We start from the raw sequence: 17,275 nt of genomic DNA on the forward strand, positions 1-17,275 counted from the left end.
ATTTCAGCCCTCTCCACAGTTCCAGTGCCCACCACTGGGTGCTCCCACTGGGCCCCAGATACACCCCCTGATTAGCAAGAGGAGGTCCAAGTGTGTGTTCCTATTGGTCAGCAAAAATCTATATGTGAGTGCTGGTGATTGTGGGTCTATGTATGGGGGCCAGAAGTGTGTACATGGCTCTTGGGTGTGTGAATTTAAGGGTCCTACATACAGGTATGAATGCACATGTATGGATGGTTGTAGACATTGTGAGTGTGGGTGTGTGGCTGTCTTTGAGTCTGTGATGGTACTGTGTGTGTGCTTGCATGCCTGAGTATCTCCATCTAGTGGAGATGATTGTGAGTATGAGTGTGTGTGATGTCAGGAGGGCACTGAGGGTCTTGATGAGAGAATGTGTGTGTGTGTGTGTGTGTGTGTGTGTGTGTGTGTGTGTGTGTGTGTGTGCACTTGCTGGGTGGGGATGGGCTGAGATCCCAGGAGCATGCAGTGGCGTGGGGGGAGGTCCAGTGGGTGTAGGATGACTCCATGATACCTTTCTGTCCCCGGCCTTCAGAGACTCTCTTTCAGTCTCCCAGCTCTGTACTGGACCCAGGCTGTTTTGTCAGCCCAGAACTGGTTGTTCCTGAGAGATGGGAATAGGTAGAAGGAACCAGGATGAACCAGAAGAACCCCCATTTTCTGACAGTAAAATGCCCACATGTTTGTGTAACCCATACACAAATGAACCATGGCCCCAGCCTCTTTCAACAACCTATCCTTTTGGAGTCATAGATGGAGCCTCATCCAGAGCTTCACCTTCAATACTGTCTTGGTGGTCCAGGCCTCTCCCAGGTCTTCCCACCTCCAGTCTTGCTCCTGCCAATTCCCCCTACATCCCCTAGATCGTGGTCTGCAGATGCTGAAGTCTGCCAAGGATCCCCAGTACAATCAAGCTGAAGTCCGGTTCCTTAGCCTCTCACTCAAGCCTCTTTCCTCCTGAGGCACCATGGACTCCACCCCTGCCCAATCCTCATCTCCACATACCACATACCACCCAACACTGCCAGGACAGCCTCCTGCCTGCAGTGCCCACCCCTCTCCTTCAGGCTCTACTTATCCTCCCGTGCTTCACTGCCAGTTCTGGAAGCCTCTCAGATGCTCTCCCCATGTGAGCTCCCACAGCCTTTAAGTTCCCACCCTAAAGCCTACCCTCTCCCACTTCCTCAGGTATGAGGTTCTGTGCCCCACCAATCACTTCCCCCCACTCCATCCTGCCCCAGCCAAACCATGAGCTTCCTGAGAACCTGCTGGTCTCCTCCTCTCCATCTTCTCCTGGCAGGGGACCTAGAGCAGAAGCGGCAGGGGCTACCGTGTGGGGAGGGAAGATGAAGGAGGACCCCAGTGCAGGCCCTGTGGGGAGCCCCGCAGGCGGTGAGCAGCTCTGAGTAGGCGCAGGAAGCTGGTGACGCAGGTGGAGAGCCCTGCTGGCAGGGCCTGCTGTGGGCCCCAGACTGCCACCCACCCTCTTTCTATCATTTTCCTCACCAAGCACCCGGCATGGGGGAAGGGACTTCACAGAGTATGAAAGATGGGCTGAGGGGACTCCTGGTGACTGACATAGGGAAGTTGGAGAGGGACAGGAAGATGGGGCAGGAGGGTAAGAGTGGGTCTGGAGAGAGGAAGGTGTGGGCAAAGAAGAGGAGAGAGTGGGTGGTGCTGAACCACCTCTGCCACTTGCTGCTGTGGGACCTTGGGTAAGTCACTCAGCTTTCCCAGGCCTTGGCTTGTCTGCAAAGTAGAAGCTTGACTTACAGGGTGGTGAGAATCCACGTAAGGAAAAACACTTTATCACTCCATTCATTCATCCATCTACCATTCTAGGTTCTTTAGGCATAGCAGATTTTTCATAAATGTTGGACCTCTTTCCTTACCCCAGACTTAAGGGTGGCACAAAGTCCATCTCAGATGGGATGGAGCTGGGAGGCTGAGGTTGATACCACTGACTGGGTAATCAGGCCTGTGGGGCTCCATGGTCTGAGAGATGGGCAGGCATCCAAGGTCACGCCCCTTCCCTCACTATACACCTGGATTGTGCCTTTGATGGGACCATAACTGAAAAGGCAGAGATCAGAAAAGTTCACTTCTTTGGATTAGCCCAAGAAGGTTTCCTGGAGGAGATTTTCCTGGAGCCATCTGCTTGGTCAGAAGGATGGGCTCATCACAGGCCTACAGATTGGAGTGTGTATGTGTTGGTGGAGACAGGTGTGTGCTGGGTGTGGGGAGGGCACTCTGGCAGAGACAGGAAGCTAGCGGAGGTCAGCTGGCCCCCTCCCAAATTCCTCTAGGTGCACTGTGGCCAGCTGAGTGACAGTGAAGAGTGGAGCCTGCAAGCTGTGGAGAAGCATGTGAGTTGGGGGAGGGCTGGCGAAGGAAGGGGCTGCTGAGGACCCTCATCACAACTGGTGGGAAGGTGTTCTGGCCAGGGAGCTGGACAGACCTGGGTTCCAGTCTAATGCCTTTGGGCTATGTGACCTTGAGCAAGTCAACCTCTCTGAGCCTCAATTTCACATCTGGAGGTGAGGATAAGGATAGCACTGACCTATTTAAGGTACTGGTGAGATAAGGCGAGTTGCATACCTTGTCAATACTTAGGAAGGACTATTTACGTCATGAAATTGAGGCTCTTTCCTGAGATTTTATGATTTCTGTGACTTGAACAAGGACTGAGGATTCCCCCATGGGTGCTAAGGACAGAGAAATCTGACTCTCTCCTGTCTTGGAAGAGACTGGGGACTAGGGGCAGAGACAAACCCTAACTGACCTGTTCAGGGACTGAGGGGCGCTCCAGGAACAGTGGGAGTCCACAGGAGGATGGAGCGATGAGGGATGAGTTGTTTGGAAGGAAGGTGCGGAGGGGTTGGGCACTGTAGGCAGACAGAATGGCTTGAGCAAAGGCGAGGCGTCCCGAGGCGGGGAGCTGGGTAAAGGTGGGGCGAGTGACTCTCTCACCGCTCGGCCCTCCCCAGACCCTGGTGGCCCTGCGAAGGGTGCAGGCCCTGCAGCAGCGCGGGCCCAGCGCGGCCTCCGAAGCGGTCCAGAATGCCCCCGCGGGCTCGGCCGAAGACCATAAGGGCGGGGTTGCGTACACCGACCGGGACCAAAAGGTCCTGCAGCTCTGCGGTGAGGACCTGGATAGGCGAGTCCTGGGGGCGGGGTCGACTCTGGGAGGGAGGGGCCTATATGAAGGGCGGAGCCTGGGCGGCGGGGAGCGGCCGGGGCGGGTCCGCGACGCAATTGGATCTAGGAGGCGGGGGCAGGTGGAGCGGAGGCGGCTCGTAGAGGTTCTAAGAGCCCGCTCTCTCTGACTTGTGCCCCACCACTGCAGGGGAGCTCTACGACCTGGATGCTTCTGCCCTACAGCTCAAAGTCCTCCAGTTCGTGAGTCCCTGTGCACCCCTTTCCCCCGTATTCCTCCAGGGACCAAAGTACCTGTGAGCCGTTCCATCTCGATTCAGACATCCTACCCTTCCTCTCTCCTCCTGCTGGAGGAACCTCAGAGAGCCGAAAGGGTGGGGAGTCAGTGTGGCCCCAGATCCGCGGTTAGCTCCTCTGTCTGTCTCAACCCCTCAGCTGCAGCAGGAAACCCGGGCATCTCGCTGCTGCCTCCTGCTGGTGTCCGAGGACAATCTCCAGCTTTCCTGTAAGGTGAGGGCTCTGGTCCACTGCGGGGCGGGGCGAGGGACCCGGCTCTCCGAGGGGAAAAACCTTGCCCATCCTCTCACCTGTCCCTCTGTTCTGCCTACCAGGTCTTCGGAGATAAAGTGCTAGAGGAAGAGATTAGCTTTCCGGTTAGTCCTGCGCCTGCCCCATGTGCTGGAGTCTGCAGGAGCACTCCTGGGAGTAGCAAGAATCTCTTCGAATCTGATAGAAATACCTGGGTCTTGGGGTCTTATTAGAAATAAGAGATCACATTCTCTTATGATTAGGATCCATTAGGAGAAAGCTCTTATAATCTACAGAAAGGCTTACTTGTGACCAGTTCACTTAAGTTGGAGTATCTTTGCATTTGGCTCTCTTAGAATCTGTTGAGATCAACATTCCTTGGAGTCTGCTTTTTTCTCTCCTAGTGAGGAAAGACCCTAAAGTCCTCCATAGGGGATTGTGGTCAAGACCAGATTTCCCCCCTAACCCCCTGCTCCTCAGTGTTGACTCTATCCACCATTTGGATTGGCTGAAGAGGTGGTTGAAACTTCCGGATGTGGGGTGGGGGGGTTTTCTGAGATCACCTGATCTTGGGGAGAGCTGGGAACTAATCAGGCCTCTCCTCACTCCCCAGTTGACATCCGGACGTCTGGGCCGGGTGGTAGAAGACAAGAAGCCTATCCAGCTGAAAGATCTCACCTCTGTAAGCCATAGTGTGGCTGGACCAGGGGAGGAGGAAGGGGAGAGCCCACTGCACAGTCCCCAGGGCCAGGGTCTCTGGGATCAGGCAGACTAGGAATGAGGGAGACAAGACCTAGGGAATTTCTCTCAACCCGCACTCATGTCCTAATACTTCCCATCCTGCATGTGTCCCTTAGGTCCCTTAGAACTGCATGTGGCAGAATGTCATGGAGGGCTGGGGGAGGGAAGCATGCTCCCTTCCTCCTTCCCTGCCCCTGCCCAATTTACCTCCCCTTTGCAGGAGGATGTGCAGCAGCTCCAGAGCATGTTGGCCTGCGAGTTGCAGGCCATGCTCTGTGTCCCTGTTATCAGCAGGGCCACTGACCAAGTGGTGGCCTTGGCCTGCGCCTTCAACAAGCTTGGAGGAGTCTTGTGAGTCTGGGTGGGGTGATGTGGGTCAGGAGATGGAGCTAAATGGCTGGTCAGAGCTCCACCAGGGTAACAGATCAGGAAGGGAACTAAGCCCTGTGGGGGGAGTCCTATTCCAGTAGTGGTGGGCTGAATGGTTTGTTGGTATAAGAGGTTATAGGATTATGAGGGTCCTAGATTCTTGCAGCAGCTGCTGGCAGAGGCACAGGTAGTTGTTTACTCTGTCGTCCATTTTGGCTTATTTGAAATCATTTTGAGACCCAAATGAGTTTCCCTTTTCTTTACCCACTTCCTGCAGTTTGGATTATCCACGGTTAGAGTACTGGACTCCCTCCCACTTGTCACATCCTGCTTTGGCATTTTTGCTGTGAACTGCCTGATGAAGGGGCAGTGAGCTCTGGGATGGGTGAACGCTCTGTGACCCACAGAGCATCACGGACAGTGGACAGTAGCTAAAGGGAAGAGGCTTGGGGACTGTGCTGAGGGTCTTTAGAAGCACTTACAGAGCAGTTGTATGAATCATATGGAACAGAGTCAGGTAAATAGGCTTAGTCAGGAAGTGTATCTCAAGAACTGAGGCCAGATTTGGGGTCTAGAAGTAGTATCTTAAATAGATTGCATGTCCTATACCAACACATTAACTGGTAGTAGCTGCCTGAAGGCTTAGGCTGAGACTCGATCTTAATTTAGTGAGAAACAGTGCAGTGATTGAGTAGCCAGGTCTGTGCTGGGTGCAGGTTCAGGATGTGAATGCTGCTCCATATGGTCCAGCAGGCCCAGCAGTTTGTGCCAAGCCAGACAGGTGGGGAGGAGCAGGCAGGTGAGGGGTTGAGTCCTGTTTCCAGGATGCAGAGAGATGCTGTCAGGATGCTTGGCCCCTGGGCCCCAGAAAGCAGCCTGGGTTTGAGGGCCTGGGATCCCTGCAAGAAGTGGAGATTGGAGATGTTCAAAATAGCATGGTGTCAGAAGCCCTGGGATGCAGTCTGCACGGCTGGGGCAGAGATCTGAGAGTCATAGGTCTGAGTAGCAGGATCTACCAGCACAGAGCAATGTAGGCAGTTGGATGTGCCTGAGGGAAAAAAACAGAGCCCACTGAGGCAGAAAGGATGTGGGATCTGTATCATTTGGAACTGGTGGGCACCCTGTGGTGGACATATTTACACCACTCAATAAACACATGTTGAGCACCTGCTGTGTCCAGCCCAGTACTGGCCAGATGGCCTTGGGAGGGCCTTTGAGGAAGGGAGTGCAGTGTAAGTAGGATCCAGCATGGGCTGGCTGTGGGACTGGGTTCTAAAATGGCCCTATACCTGGGTATCAGACCTGGAGGAGAGGTATCATCAGAAGGTAAATGAGATGGGGTCCTGGTGACAGCCCTGATGTCCATGGCAGGAGCAAGGCCATCTCTGGATCCCACATATTTCAGAGAGTGAGTGCTGAATGATTGCATGATCCAGGTCGGGTTTAGTTCAAAGTAGTGACCGCAGGGAATCTGCCTGGAACCCGGAGAACAAGGGTTTCCAGAATCCCTTCAGCTGGGAGTGTGAGGGGCTGATGGCAAGGGCAGAGGTAGAATTCAGTTAAGACGTTTAGCAAACACCTCCTCTGTACCAGGCTCTGTATTGGGGATGAGGTGATAAAGTCATGGTTTCTTCCTTCAAGACTTGAAGTTTATTTTCAAGGCAGAGAGGGAGGAGGGTGGGAAAGGTATTCTAGGCAGAGTGAACAGTGTGGGAAAAAGGATGAAGGTGTGAAAGAGCCTGAGATTTCTTAGAATGATGAGGATCTTAGTGTAGCTGAAGCTGAGAGACACCCATAAATGTGGGGAGAGAGTTGGGTGGGACAAGACTGAGGGCCCTCAAATGCCACGGTAAGGAAGGTGGGCAGACAGACATGAAGGGGGGATCTAGCCCTGAGTCACTACACTAAATAGGGAGGGATCTAGATAGGGAAATCTGAAGGCAGGGAGATGGTCAAATCTCTGAGGCATGTCCCCCTCCCACTCCTGTGAACCCCACCTGGAGTTGCTAAGCCCCAGCCCCAGCCCAGGTACCACACCAGCTTGTCCATCCAGCCCTACAGAGCGCCCACCGAAATCATTTGGTGGCTGGATTGAATGACCTCAGCAGGACCTGAGGCTGATCTTATCACACAAAAGCTAGCTCCATGAGTAGGGGGGGCACCGCCCTCCCCAACACCCCCTTAGGGACCTACAGAGTCCAGGAAAGTAGGGCAGTGGTGGGAGCTGGACAAGATAGGGCAGTGTCACCACCTCTGCCTGAGGCTGGAGGGGCCCCTGGGAAGAGCAGGAGAATACCCAGCACTGGCCTGGGCAAGCCTGCAGTCTGAGGGAGGAGACCCAGCTTCAGTCTGGGTAAATCAAAGTCACAGGAGGAGGAACGTACATGGCTCTGGCTTCAAGAGACAATAGGAGGAAAACACATTTTGGTCTGAGGAGGAGTAGAACCTTCCCTTCAGGGAGTGCCCCGTCTGCAGAGGAATCTGGCCCAAGCTGCCCCTGCAGTGAGCAGCCCCAGTAGAGGAGAAGATTGCTTTGCTGGTGAATCTCTGAGGGCTTCCTGGAGGATGGAAGGAAGGAGAAATGGGGAGAGAACTTTAGGTCATCCAATCCTTCTCCAGATATCCCTGCCCCCTCCCCAGGTTCACAGACCAGGACGAGCATGTGATCCAGCACTGCTTCCACTACACAAGCACAGTGCTCACCAGCACCCTGGCCTTCCAGAAGGAACAGAAGCTCAAGTGTGAGTGCCAGGTGAGTGACCTGCCTTAGCTCTTCCCTCAGGGACAAAGTCTTCCAGCTCTCAGCCCCAGACAGTCATCCACAAGGGAAAAGCCCACGTCTTTCTGGGCCCATGCCAGGGTGATTACCCAGTGCCCTCTACAGCACCCAGTGCTCTTAAAGAGTGAGACCAGCCGTTGCTCTGGACAGCGCCTCTGGATGCAGGCTCTGTATGCGATCGTCCTCTAGTGTCCAACTTGAGTACTACAGCAACATCTGGGCAGCTAGAGCCGAGGTGAATGGAGCATCTGTGATTCGAGATTCCTATGCACCTTCATGGGGGCTGCTTTCCACCCCTTCACTTAGTAGGCAAATGATAAAATTATATTCTGCCAGTCTCCAGCCTGTCTGGAGATCCCTTGGGGAGGAATGAGAAGACTCTGGGGCTGTTGGAGGCAGGGGCCGGAGAGGGTGACCCCTGCAACTTGAACCCCTAGGATCTCCGTTTTCTCCTTTCCAGGCCCTTCTCCAAGTGGCAAAGAACCTGTTCACTCACCTGGGTGAGTGTACCCTCTCTTCCTCCATGCCTGGCTGTGGGGTGGGAGTGGGGGCTGGCGCTTGGGGACAAGAGGTGAGGGGGTTTGGTCTGGGCACTCCAGCCTGGTCTCACCAGCACCCCTCACTCCTCTCCCTCCCACAGATGATGTCTCTGTCCTGCTTCAGGAGATCATCACAGAGGCCAGAAACCTCAGCAATGCTGAGATGTGAGTGAAGAGGCTTCCTCCTCTCCTCCCCTCATTCCGCACCTCCACTGCCTGCTTGTGGGACCCTGTCACATTTTCTGGGATCCTCTATTTAATGCCTGTGTCCCTCGGGCAGGGCTCACTTTGCTGCCTGTGCTTCCTCATCTCCCAACGCATTGCCTGGCACACAGTAGGCACCACACACACAAAAAAGAAAAATCCCAGGGCTGGACTAATGTCTGCAGTCAGCCAGTCCCTAAGTGATCTCACCACAGGTCACTCCTTCCAGGCCTCAGAAATCTGGCTTTCCCTCAAACCTTGAGAAGTGGGGGTGGTTGGACAGGGGTATCAGGGCCCTGTTGACCAAGGCTGTCTCCCACAGCTGCTCTGTGTTCCTGCTGGATCAGAACGAGCTGGTGGCCAAGGTGTTTGATGGGGGCGTGGTGGATGACGAGGTGAGGCAGGGCCGCACGGTGGGAATGTGTGGCCGTGGTCCTGTGGGCCAGGAGTCTGTAGGGGGCCTGGGAGCAGGGTGACAGTCATTGGTCCTCCCTGGCCGCCAACTAACTTCTTCCTCCCTACTCCATCCTTGTCCTGAAGAGCTATGAGATCCGCATCCCGGCTGACCAGGGCATCGCGGGCCACGTGGCAACCACCGGCCAGATCTTGAACATCCCTGATGCGTACGCGCACCCGCTTTTCTACCGCGGTGTGGACGACAGCACTGGCTTCCGCACGCGCAACATCCTCTGCTTCCCCATCAAGAATGAGAACCAGGGTGCGGGCTCCTGGCGGCTCGGAGGAGGGGCGGGGCCAACATAGGGCGGGGCCTGAGCAGGATGGGGCGGAGCCAAGCGGAGGGTCGGCCACCCTTCCTCCGCCGCCCTAGAATCCTGGAGAAGAAGGGAAGGGGTTTCCAGGCATGGGACACTCTGGGAGGGCCACACCCTGCCAGACACATCCACCCGCTGATCCTAAGCCCTCTCGGACCCCCAGAGGTCATCGGTGTGGCAGAGCTGGTGAACAAGATCAATGGGCCTTGGTTCAGCAAGTTCGACGAGGACCTGGCGACAGCTTTCTCCATCTACTGCGGCATCAGCATTGCCCATGTGAGCAGGGACCGGGCGGGCCGGTGCAGGACCCCCTGTTCTCTTCTCCGCCTTGACTCTCCTTCCTCTATCCAGACAAGTCTGTGCTTCTGCCAAGATTCAGAACCCTGCTACTGGGTTGCTGTGCAACCTTCAGTACCTGCTAGTCATCTCTGGACTTAGTTTCTCATCGGAATATTGGGGATACCACTTCCCGTCCTGGCCAGTTAGCCTCCCAGGATCATAGGAAACCTCAGCTGTCATTATTTCTCCCCACCCCCTGGAAGCAACCTCTACCCAAGCCACTGGTCAGCTTCTCTTTGGGAAATGTTGGGTCTCATTTTCCAGTGCTGGTGGCTCTGGCCTGGAAATCCAACCCCTAGGTCCCTAGCTATACCCCCTTCTAGCTTCCCTCTGCCATGGGCCTTGGACTTCACCACTGAAGGCTTGGGAGGGGGGGAAAAGTGCCCAATCAAATGCTGAAAGGAGCTGGGGAGGAGGAGCAGGGGAAGTTTCATGAGAACTGGAGGGACTCCGTACTCTGGGCTGGAGCTCGGAGGCTCAGGCAGGGCCCAGCGCAGAACAGGAACAGAGCCTCTGTCTGACCCTTTGGTGCCAATGGATTTTGGACCCCAGGCATTCTGAGAGTGCACCTCACTTGAGCCCCATTTTTTTTCCCTCTTTCCCCCTAGTCCCTCCTGTACAAGAAAGTGAATGAGGCCCAGTATCGCAGCCACCTAGCCAATGAGATGATGATGTACCACATGAAGGTGAGGCCTGCATGGAGCTTCTGTCCCCCTTCTCAGGGTCCCAGTGTCCCGTGCCCTCTTCAAGATGAGAAGGTAGACCCAGAGCAATGTCTGGCCTTCTGCTGTCCTGCTCTCCTTCAGGCAGTTTCTCTTCTAAGCAGTTTCTCGTTCAGCACCGAGGCTGCCAGCCCGACTCAGCCAAGGGAAGACCATGGTTTAGCCACTTGTTCCCCATGTGCAGGGATAATTCCCATCTTGGGAATTACTGAAAGCTAGGAAGCCTGCTCTGGGCCCTTCCCACAGCTGCCCTAGGTACAGTGGTCATAGAGTCCTGAGCACACTGCTGATATTCATTCCCCTTCCCAGACCCTGTATCAGAAAGGCTATCCCAGGCTTTAGTTCAGAGTATGTGCTGGCATTGTTCATTTGACTATTTCCTCTCACCTGTGTGCAGACCAAAGGGCCCCAGACTTTGTGGATAAGGTCAAAGCTGTAGCAAGAAGGACTGAGGTTGGACTCTGGGATGCATCGCATCCCCCCAAAAAAGAAATCTTTGCATTAGTATCTATGGAAGTCTGCCATGATTTGGGGGTGCCACAAAGGGGTGTTCTCTGTCATTGCTGAGGGTAGGCTGTTACAGATGAGGGTGGTCACAGGCAAGGAGGCACAGTAGTTGGACTGCAAGATGGTGAAGGGAGGGTGGTGATCTCCTGCCCAGCGACAGTCCATGGAGTAGACAGCCCAACTGGGGTGAATTTGGGGTGGGGACCAGCTCCCTGCTGTGGGAATTTGAGGCTGACACCACTGGATCTGGGTGAGCTATCTTCTAGTGCCCTGGTGGCCCTCTCTAGGTCTCTGATGACGAATACACCAAACTCCTCTATGACGGGATCCAGCCTGTGGCTGCCATTGATACCAACTTTGCCAGTTTCACCTATACCCCTCGCTCTCTGCCTGAGGATGACACTTCCATGGTGAGCTGGCCCTCCCCCATGTGACTGCAGAGGTGAAGGGTGTGCAGCTGGAGATTTAAGTTAGATGTGCATAGGTACTTCCTGGCAAGAGAGTCATCAGAAAAGGCTACAGAGTCTTCCAGTGATGGATGTGGTCCATGGGCATGGGCCACAGGGCCTGCTGGGAGGCCAGGGGCAAGACTGGATGACTGATGATCGCAGGGGCTGCTCCAGTGATGCCTAGGGCAAGTGGCCTCAGGGCTGGCACCTCCCTTCCTGTTTTTCTAAGAGTTTGTGTGAGCTCAGTTTCAAGAGTTCTTCATGGCTCTGAGAATGCTTGGCTCTACCCTTGTATGGTTCTCTAGTTTAGATCTAAAGTTCCAAGACTAAAATTTTGGAGGCTTCAAGAAAGTCCAAGGCAGTGGCCCCATCTTGAAACTGACATCCCTCTGATTCCTTCCTTCTGCTCTCCCCAGGCCATCCTGAGCATGCTGCAAGACATGAATTTCATCAATAACTACAAAATTGACTGCTCAACCCTGGCCCGGTGTGTGCCCCCAGCCCTCCCCTCCACATGCAGGCAGCCCCAGTCTTTGTCTCCATCTGCCCTCTCTAGTCACATCCATTGCCCCCAGCATTCTGGGAAGAGGCCTCTGAAGCCAACTAGGGGAGGCCCAGTCTTGTGAGGGTGGGAAGGATCTGTGAGTGAGAGGTAATTTCCAGGCCTGGGACCAGGAGTGAAGGAAAGAAATGGGGCAGGGCAGAGCCCGAAGGGGTTCCTAGAGGAGGAGAGCCTGCGGTCCCTCTGCTACCCTGTCCCCTCCCCCAGGTTCTGTTTAATGGTGAAGAAGGGCTACCGGGATCCCCCCTACCACAACTGGATGCACGCCTTCTCTGTCTCTCACTTCTGCTACCTGCTCTACAAGAACCTGGAGCTCACCAACTACCTCGAGTAAGTGGCTGCACTTGCCCCCTGTCTGGCAGTCACTGGGGTCCTCTTTGCTGCGACAGAGCAACATGTCCTTTGTGGCAGGCACTTTACATGTACCTCTTTGTGGGACCCTCTTAACAGTCCAGTGAGAAGGTTCCAGGTGGGATTCGCCCAGTCACATACCCAGGGAGTGATGAGCCTGCCAAACTCCAGACCAGGGCTTATTTCGAGGAAGGGGACACAGGTGTCCCAAGCTCCTATCTTGGTGGCAACCACACATCTCATCCAGCCCTCCCAACTCTGGCGGTGTGGGGAAGGAGCTACAGCTGAACCTCCTCTCCTCTCTGTTTGCCAACCAGGGACATCGAGATTTTTGCCTTGTTTGTTTCCTGCATGTGTCATGACCTGGACCACAGAGGCACGAACAACTCCTTCCAGGTGGCCTCGGTGAGACCCTGCCCTCCTCACAGTGGGCACCCTCCTCAGGGTGAGGGTGGGGGCTGGTAAGACAGGAGCCAGTTTAGAGACAGGAGGAGGCCCTCCCCGGCTTTGTGCTGGGCTCTGAGGTGCAGGAGCGGGGTGGTGAGAGCAGGGGGAAGGGGGGAGCAGGGCAGCTCTCAGCCTGACAGGGCAGGCTCTCGCCTCTGGGTGTGAGGAGTGATGGAGTTCTCCCGGGCTTTTCCAGAAATCTGTGCTGGCCGCGCTCTACAGCTCTGAGGGCTCCGTCATGGAGGTACCGCCATCCTGCCCAATATCCCTGTGGGTTCTGTCCAAGCCCAGGTTTGCGAAGGGAGAACTTGTATTTAGCACATTTCTCTTTGCACGTTTGGGAACACCCTGTGCAGCCACCCTCCCCCAAGCCTGGGATGGGCTGCACCCCATTCACACTCAGCTCTACCTCAGATTGTTTGGTTTGGGTCCACCTGCCCCCAGATGGGAGCTTCTTGGGCAGGGACAAATCTGAGACACCCTGAGTTCCCTGCGCTTGGCACAGGACTTGGCAAGGAGTAGGAGGCACACTGCCAAGGTCACCTTCCCCACACTAGCCCTGGCTTGCACAACCCTAGATACGAGAGGCTCCCTCCCTCCCAGAGGGCCTCATGACCGCCCTGCTTCTGCCCTGCGTACCCTGGGCTAAGCCTGTGCCTCCTCCAAGCAACATCCCTTCCATGTCAGTAGACAGGGGCCTTGCTCTCGCCTCATCACTGCCTTTCCTTGTCAGCACACGAATGTTTCCGCATGAATTAGTGTCTAGGACTCCAGAGGATCATTTCAGGATTGTTCCAGCTTGAGTGGCACTCAGAGCTTACCTGGTGGTGTCCCTCCATGGGACGGCTGAGGAACCTGAGGCTCTGAGCCTGCCAGAAACTTGCTCAGGCTCACCCAGAGTCAACCCAGCCCAGAAAAGGAGCTGGACCCACCGGCTCACCAGTTTTGCCTGTTGTGCTCCCCTTGGGGGTCGGGGCTGGGCCGGGCCTGCTGCCTCTCTCGGGGTCCATGGTGAGGGAGCTCGGGCCCTGGCTGCCCGCCCACCTCTCCTCTCCCCACAGAGGCACCACTTCGCTCAGGCCATCGCCATCCTCAACACGCATGGTTGCAACATCTTCGATCACTTCTCCCGGAAGGTGATGGGGCGGGGGTGGGGGTGAGAGAGTGGAAGGCGGGAGCTAGCCTGGAACAGGAGAAGGAGTTGAGGGGTGGAGGCTCCTCAGGGCCAGGGCAGTGGGAAAGGGGGTCTGGCAGGAGGCCTTGAGCTTCCCCCTTCTGCCCTGCATGGCTCAGGACTATCAGCGCATGCTGGACCTGATGAGGGACATCATCTTGGCCACAGACCTGGCCCACCACCTCCGCATCTTTAAGGACCTCCAGAAGATGGCTGAAGGTGCCTGCCTGGAGCCCCAGGCCTTGTGATTGAGGAGGGGCCTCTAAAGGAGGATTTGCCCACAGAGCATTCCCAGGGGTTTAGGTCTACCCCCTCCAGCAACTACCTACCAGGCAGACCCAGCCCTGGCCCCTTGGCTCCCATCCAGAGTGCTGGAATCCCTGGACCACTTTGGGGGCCCTTGACCCCATCCTCTCCCCAACAGTGGGCTACGACAAAACCAACAGGCACCACCACAGCCTCCTCCTCTGCCTCCTCATGACCTCCTGTGACCTCTCAGACCAGACCAAGGGCTGGAAGACAACAAGGAAGATCGCAGTAAGTGCTGTCCTTCCCTGGGAAGGCGTGGGCTGCACACCTGTCTGTAGGTGGCTCCTGCAGCCTGAATACCGCTCTATGCTGAGTTCAGCCTGGCTATATTTTGGGGAGACAGAAACCTAGACCACCTCAGAGCAACAGATGGGGAGATTCAGAGAGGGGCATGGACTCACTGGGGGTCACACAGCAGGTCAGTGGCTGGTGGAAGGTGGGCTGGCCTCTTGCCAGGCTAGGGGTGGTGAGGACGGCTCTCCAGTGGGCCGAGGGATGCCTCAGTTTGCCCCTTTGGGAATGAACTGTAGAGGAGCTCAGTGGGTAGAGCCTGCTCACAGGATGTGATGAGAGTGTTGGCCTTCCAGGAGCTGATCTACAAAGAATTCTTCTCCCAAGGAGACTTGGTATGTGGGAAGTGACCTCAGGGGTCCTGGCTGGGAGAGGGCTCCTGGTCCGGGTCTGGGAGGAGGCGGGTCAGCCTGGCCTGGGTGCCTGATGACTTGATCCCCCCAGGAGAAGGCCATGGGCAACAGGCCGATGGAGATGATGGACCGTGAGAAGGCCTACATCCCCGAGCTGCAGATCAGCTTCATGGAGCACATTGCAATGCCCATTTACAAGTGAGGGAGCTGACGGGGACTGCTGGGGACCAGCACAGAGAAAGGGCTGTAGGCTGGGATGGGGCTGGCTGCGGCCCTTGCAGCAGATGTAGGTGCTAGGCTGTCCGGGCCCAGCTCTAGCTGATCCCCCCGCTGCCTCTGGGCATAGTGGTCTCCTGCTTTGCCCCAAGATAGGCCCTTCACTTCACCCTCAGTCCTCTGTGGAAAGAGACCATTATGCTCTCCTTGATCATTCAGTCCTATGCCAGTCACTCTGGTGAAAGTTCTACCTGTGGTACAGCCTTAATCTTTCTTGCTGCAACTTCTGCCCCATGCACCCCCAGGCTGTTGCAGGACCTGTTCCCCAAGGCGGCAGAGTTGTATGAACGTGTGGCCTCTAACCGCGAGCACTGGACCAAGGTATCCCACAAGTTCACCATCCGCGGCCTCCCAAGCAACAACTCACTGGACTTCCTGGATGAGGAGTACGAGGTGCCTGTGTTAGATGGCACGGGGGCCCCCATCAATGGCTGTTGCAGCCTTGATGCTGAGTGAGCCCCTTCTAGGACCCTTCCCCACCCAGGCCTCCTCCCACAACCCTCCACTGGTCTGGCCCGATGCCCTAGGACCAGAGCCACGGGTTCTGGATTCTAGACCGGGACATCCTGTGTGATCCTGGGCAAGTGCTGACCTCTGGGCCTCCCTTCTTGTCTGTATAATGGAAGCAAGGCTTCCAGCCTCACCGAGACTTTGTCATTTGTCCTCTGTGAGCACAGGGTGACCGCTGAGCAGTAGGCCTGCTCTGCACCTCCGACCGCACTTTGGCCAGTCCTCCCTGAGCCAGTCCTTCTCTGAAGCAGCTGAGCTGCTTTCTCCTGGGCCCTACCCCATCAGATCCATGCCCTTTTCCTCCCTCTAGGATCCTCACTCAAGGAGACAGTGGAACATCTCAGTGAGCAGAGGGTAGGTCTTAGAAACAGTCGTGAGCTCTGCTGGAGGACTAGAAATAGCCATAGGGCTGAAGGTGCCCCTGAGGACCACCACTGTGCTCACGGTGGGCTTTGGGGCAGCCCCACAAGGGAGCTGCCAGAGGGGTGGTTCAGTGGGAGACAGGGCTCAGGAAGAGAGCAGGAGGGAATGGTGGGCGGGGAGGCTCCCTGGGCTGGGAGACAAGCTCCAGTTGAGTCAACAATGCTTCCTCCTGGCTGTGTGGCCCTGAGCAAGTCCCTTCTCCTGTCTGGGTGACACAGGAGGGAGAGACAGTTCATTCTCTAAGACCCCTCTTAGATCAAAGTCCCCTAGTTCTGTGGAACCCTGGGAGAGGCCATGGAATGTCCCTGCCACCTTAGGGCTGAGAGCCAACCCCCAGTCCCTCAGTGGTCCCCTGAGTGTACCCCCATAGCCTAAGCCCCTCCCCATTCCTGCAGCCAGAGAAGGACCTGGCCTCCACCCTGGCAGGGCTTCTCCCTTCTTTAAGGCCATATCTACCCATGCCCCAGGGCTTGGGAGACCCCACAGGGCTGGGCCTCTTGGGTCAGACCAGTTCCCTTATCTGTTTTGTTCTGTATGTGTTGTGGGGTGGGGGGAGGGGGGCCACCTGCCTTACCTATTCTGAGTTGCCTTTAGAGAGATGTGTTTTTTTAGGACTCTGTGTACCTGTTGTATATGGTCCTGTGGGCTGACCGCTTTGTACATGAGAATAAATCTATTTCTTTCTACCAACCCTTCCCCATCGGGCTGTTTGCAGACTTTGTTCATGGGGTTTGAGGGAAACAGAATTGGGGGAGGCAGATGCCCTTAGAACCCCCTGGCTACTAGAGCCCCCATCCTGGTGCATAGCCCCTCTTCTGGGGGAGTCATAGGCCTGTTGGGGTATCCCTGGGTCAGTCCTGTGCCAGGTGGTAGCAGCTTAGGGGCAGGTGGCTGATGGGGAGGCCTGGGCATGGAGCAGCAGGTAGACATGTTGGCTGGCAGAGGCTGTGGACCGGCAAGGGAGACTTGAGGAGCTGAAGCAATCAAGGAGGCTTCCTGGGAGAACAGCCAGGCCCTGGGCCTCTGAACACCCTCCTGGCCTCAAGGACACCTGTCTGTGTCCCCATAAGTCCTGCCAAAGGGGCAGCCCTGAGTCTGACTGTACCAGATGCAGCCCTGGGTTGTGTCTGTGGAGCTGGTTCCCTGCTCTCCTGGCTGTGAGAGTGTTTGCCTCTATGCAGGCCAGGAGGGGCAGACTTCAGATTGGGGCCACATGGAGGCTCTGACTGGCAACATCTCCAGACCCTGTCCCCTCACTTGCCTGCTCCTCTCCTGTCCCCTCTCCCTGTTCATCTCTTCCAGATCAGTAGAGGTTGATGAGTTAAGGGTTGGGCACTGGGATCTCCTTTCCTAGGGGAGGGAGGCAGGCAGGGCTGGGAGGAGAGGGACAGGGCCATGCCCCTGGGGTGCCAGCCTTGCTTTGGGGACCACAGAGCCTGTCTGCTTCTCCCACCC

General features: G+C 56.0%; 1 protein-coding gene across 4 annotated transcripts in view; it reads left to right on the forward strand.

Annotated features, from left to right (window-relative positions):
- Positions 1–16,510, forward strand: part of PDE2A (phosphodiesterase 2A) — an 87,475-nt gene extending 70,965 nt beyond the window's left edge. For all 4 annotated transcript variants that reach the window (XM_036888611.2, XM_036888614.2, XM_036888610.2 and 1 more), the window contains 25 exons: positions 2,325–2,384; positions 3,006–3,159; positions 3,365–3,417; positions 3,610–3,684; positions 3,786–3,827; positions 4,316–4,384; positions 4,664–4,794; positions 7,453–7,564; positions 8,052–8,091; positions 8,232–8,295; positions 8,657–8,729; positions 8,875–9,052; positions 9,271–9,383; positions 10,055–10,132; positions 10,963–11,085; positions 11,541–11,611; positions 11,894–12,016; positions 12,355–12,442; positions 12,681–12,728; positions 13,546–13,620; positions 13,778–13,877; positions 14,083–14,195; positions 14,555–14,593; positions 14,703–14,809; positions 15,133–16,510. In XM_036888611.2, coding sequence (XP_036744506.2) covers positions 2,325–2,384; positions 3,006–3,159; positions 3,365–3,417; positions 3,610–3,684; positions 3,786–3,827; positions 4,316–4,384; positions 4,664–4,794; positions 7,453–7,564; positions 8,052–8,091; positions 8,232–8,295; positions 8,657–8,729; positions 8,875–9,052; positions 9,271–9,383; positions 10,055–10,132; positions 10,963–11,085; positions 11,541–11,611; positions 11,894–12,016; positions 12,355–12,442; positions 12,681–12,728; positions 13,546–13,620; positions 13,778–13,877; positions 14,083–14,195; positions 14,555–14,593; positions 14,703–14,809; positions 15,133–15,343 — 2,340 coding nt within the window. In that variant the 3' untranslated portion in view covers positions 15,344–16,510. The remainder of the gene's footprint in view (positions 1–2,324; positions 2,385–3,005; positions 3,160–3,364; positions 3,418–3,609; positions 3,685–3,785; positions 3,828–4,315; positions 4,385–4,663; positions 4,795–7,452; positions 7,565–8,051; positions 8,092–8,231; positions 8,296–8,656; positions 8,730–8,874; positions 9,053–9,270; positions 9,384–10,054; positions 10,133–10,962; positions 11,086–11,540; positions 11,612–11,893; positions 12,017–12,354; positions 12,443–12,680; positions 12,729–13,545; positions 13,621–13,777; positions 13,878–14,082; positions 14,196–14,554; positions 14,594–14,702; positions 14,810–15,132) is intronic.
- The last annotated feature ends 765 nt before the right edge of the window (positions 16,511–17,275 follow it).

Source organism: Manis pentadactyla, chromosome 9, assembly GCF_030020395.1.
Source record: "Manis pentadactyla isolate mManPen7 chromosome 9, mManPen7.hap1, whole genome shotgun sequence".
Lineage (NCBI taxonomy): Eukaryota > Metazoa > Chordata > Mammalia > Pholidota > Manidae > Manis > Manis pentadactyla.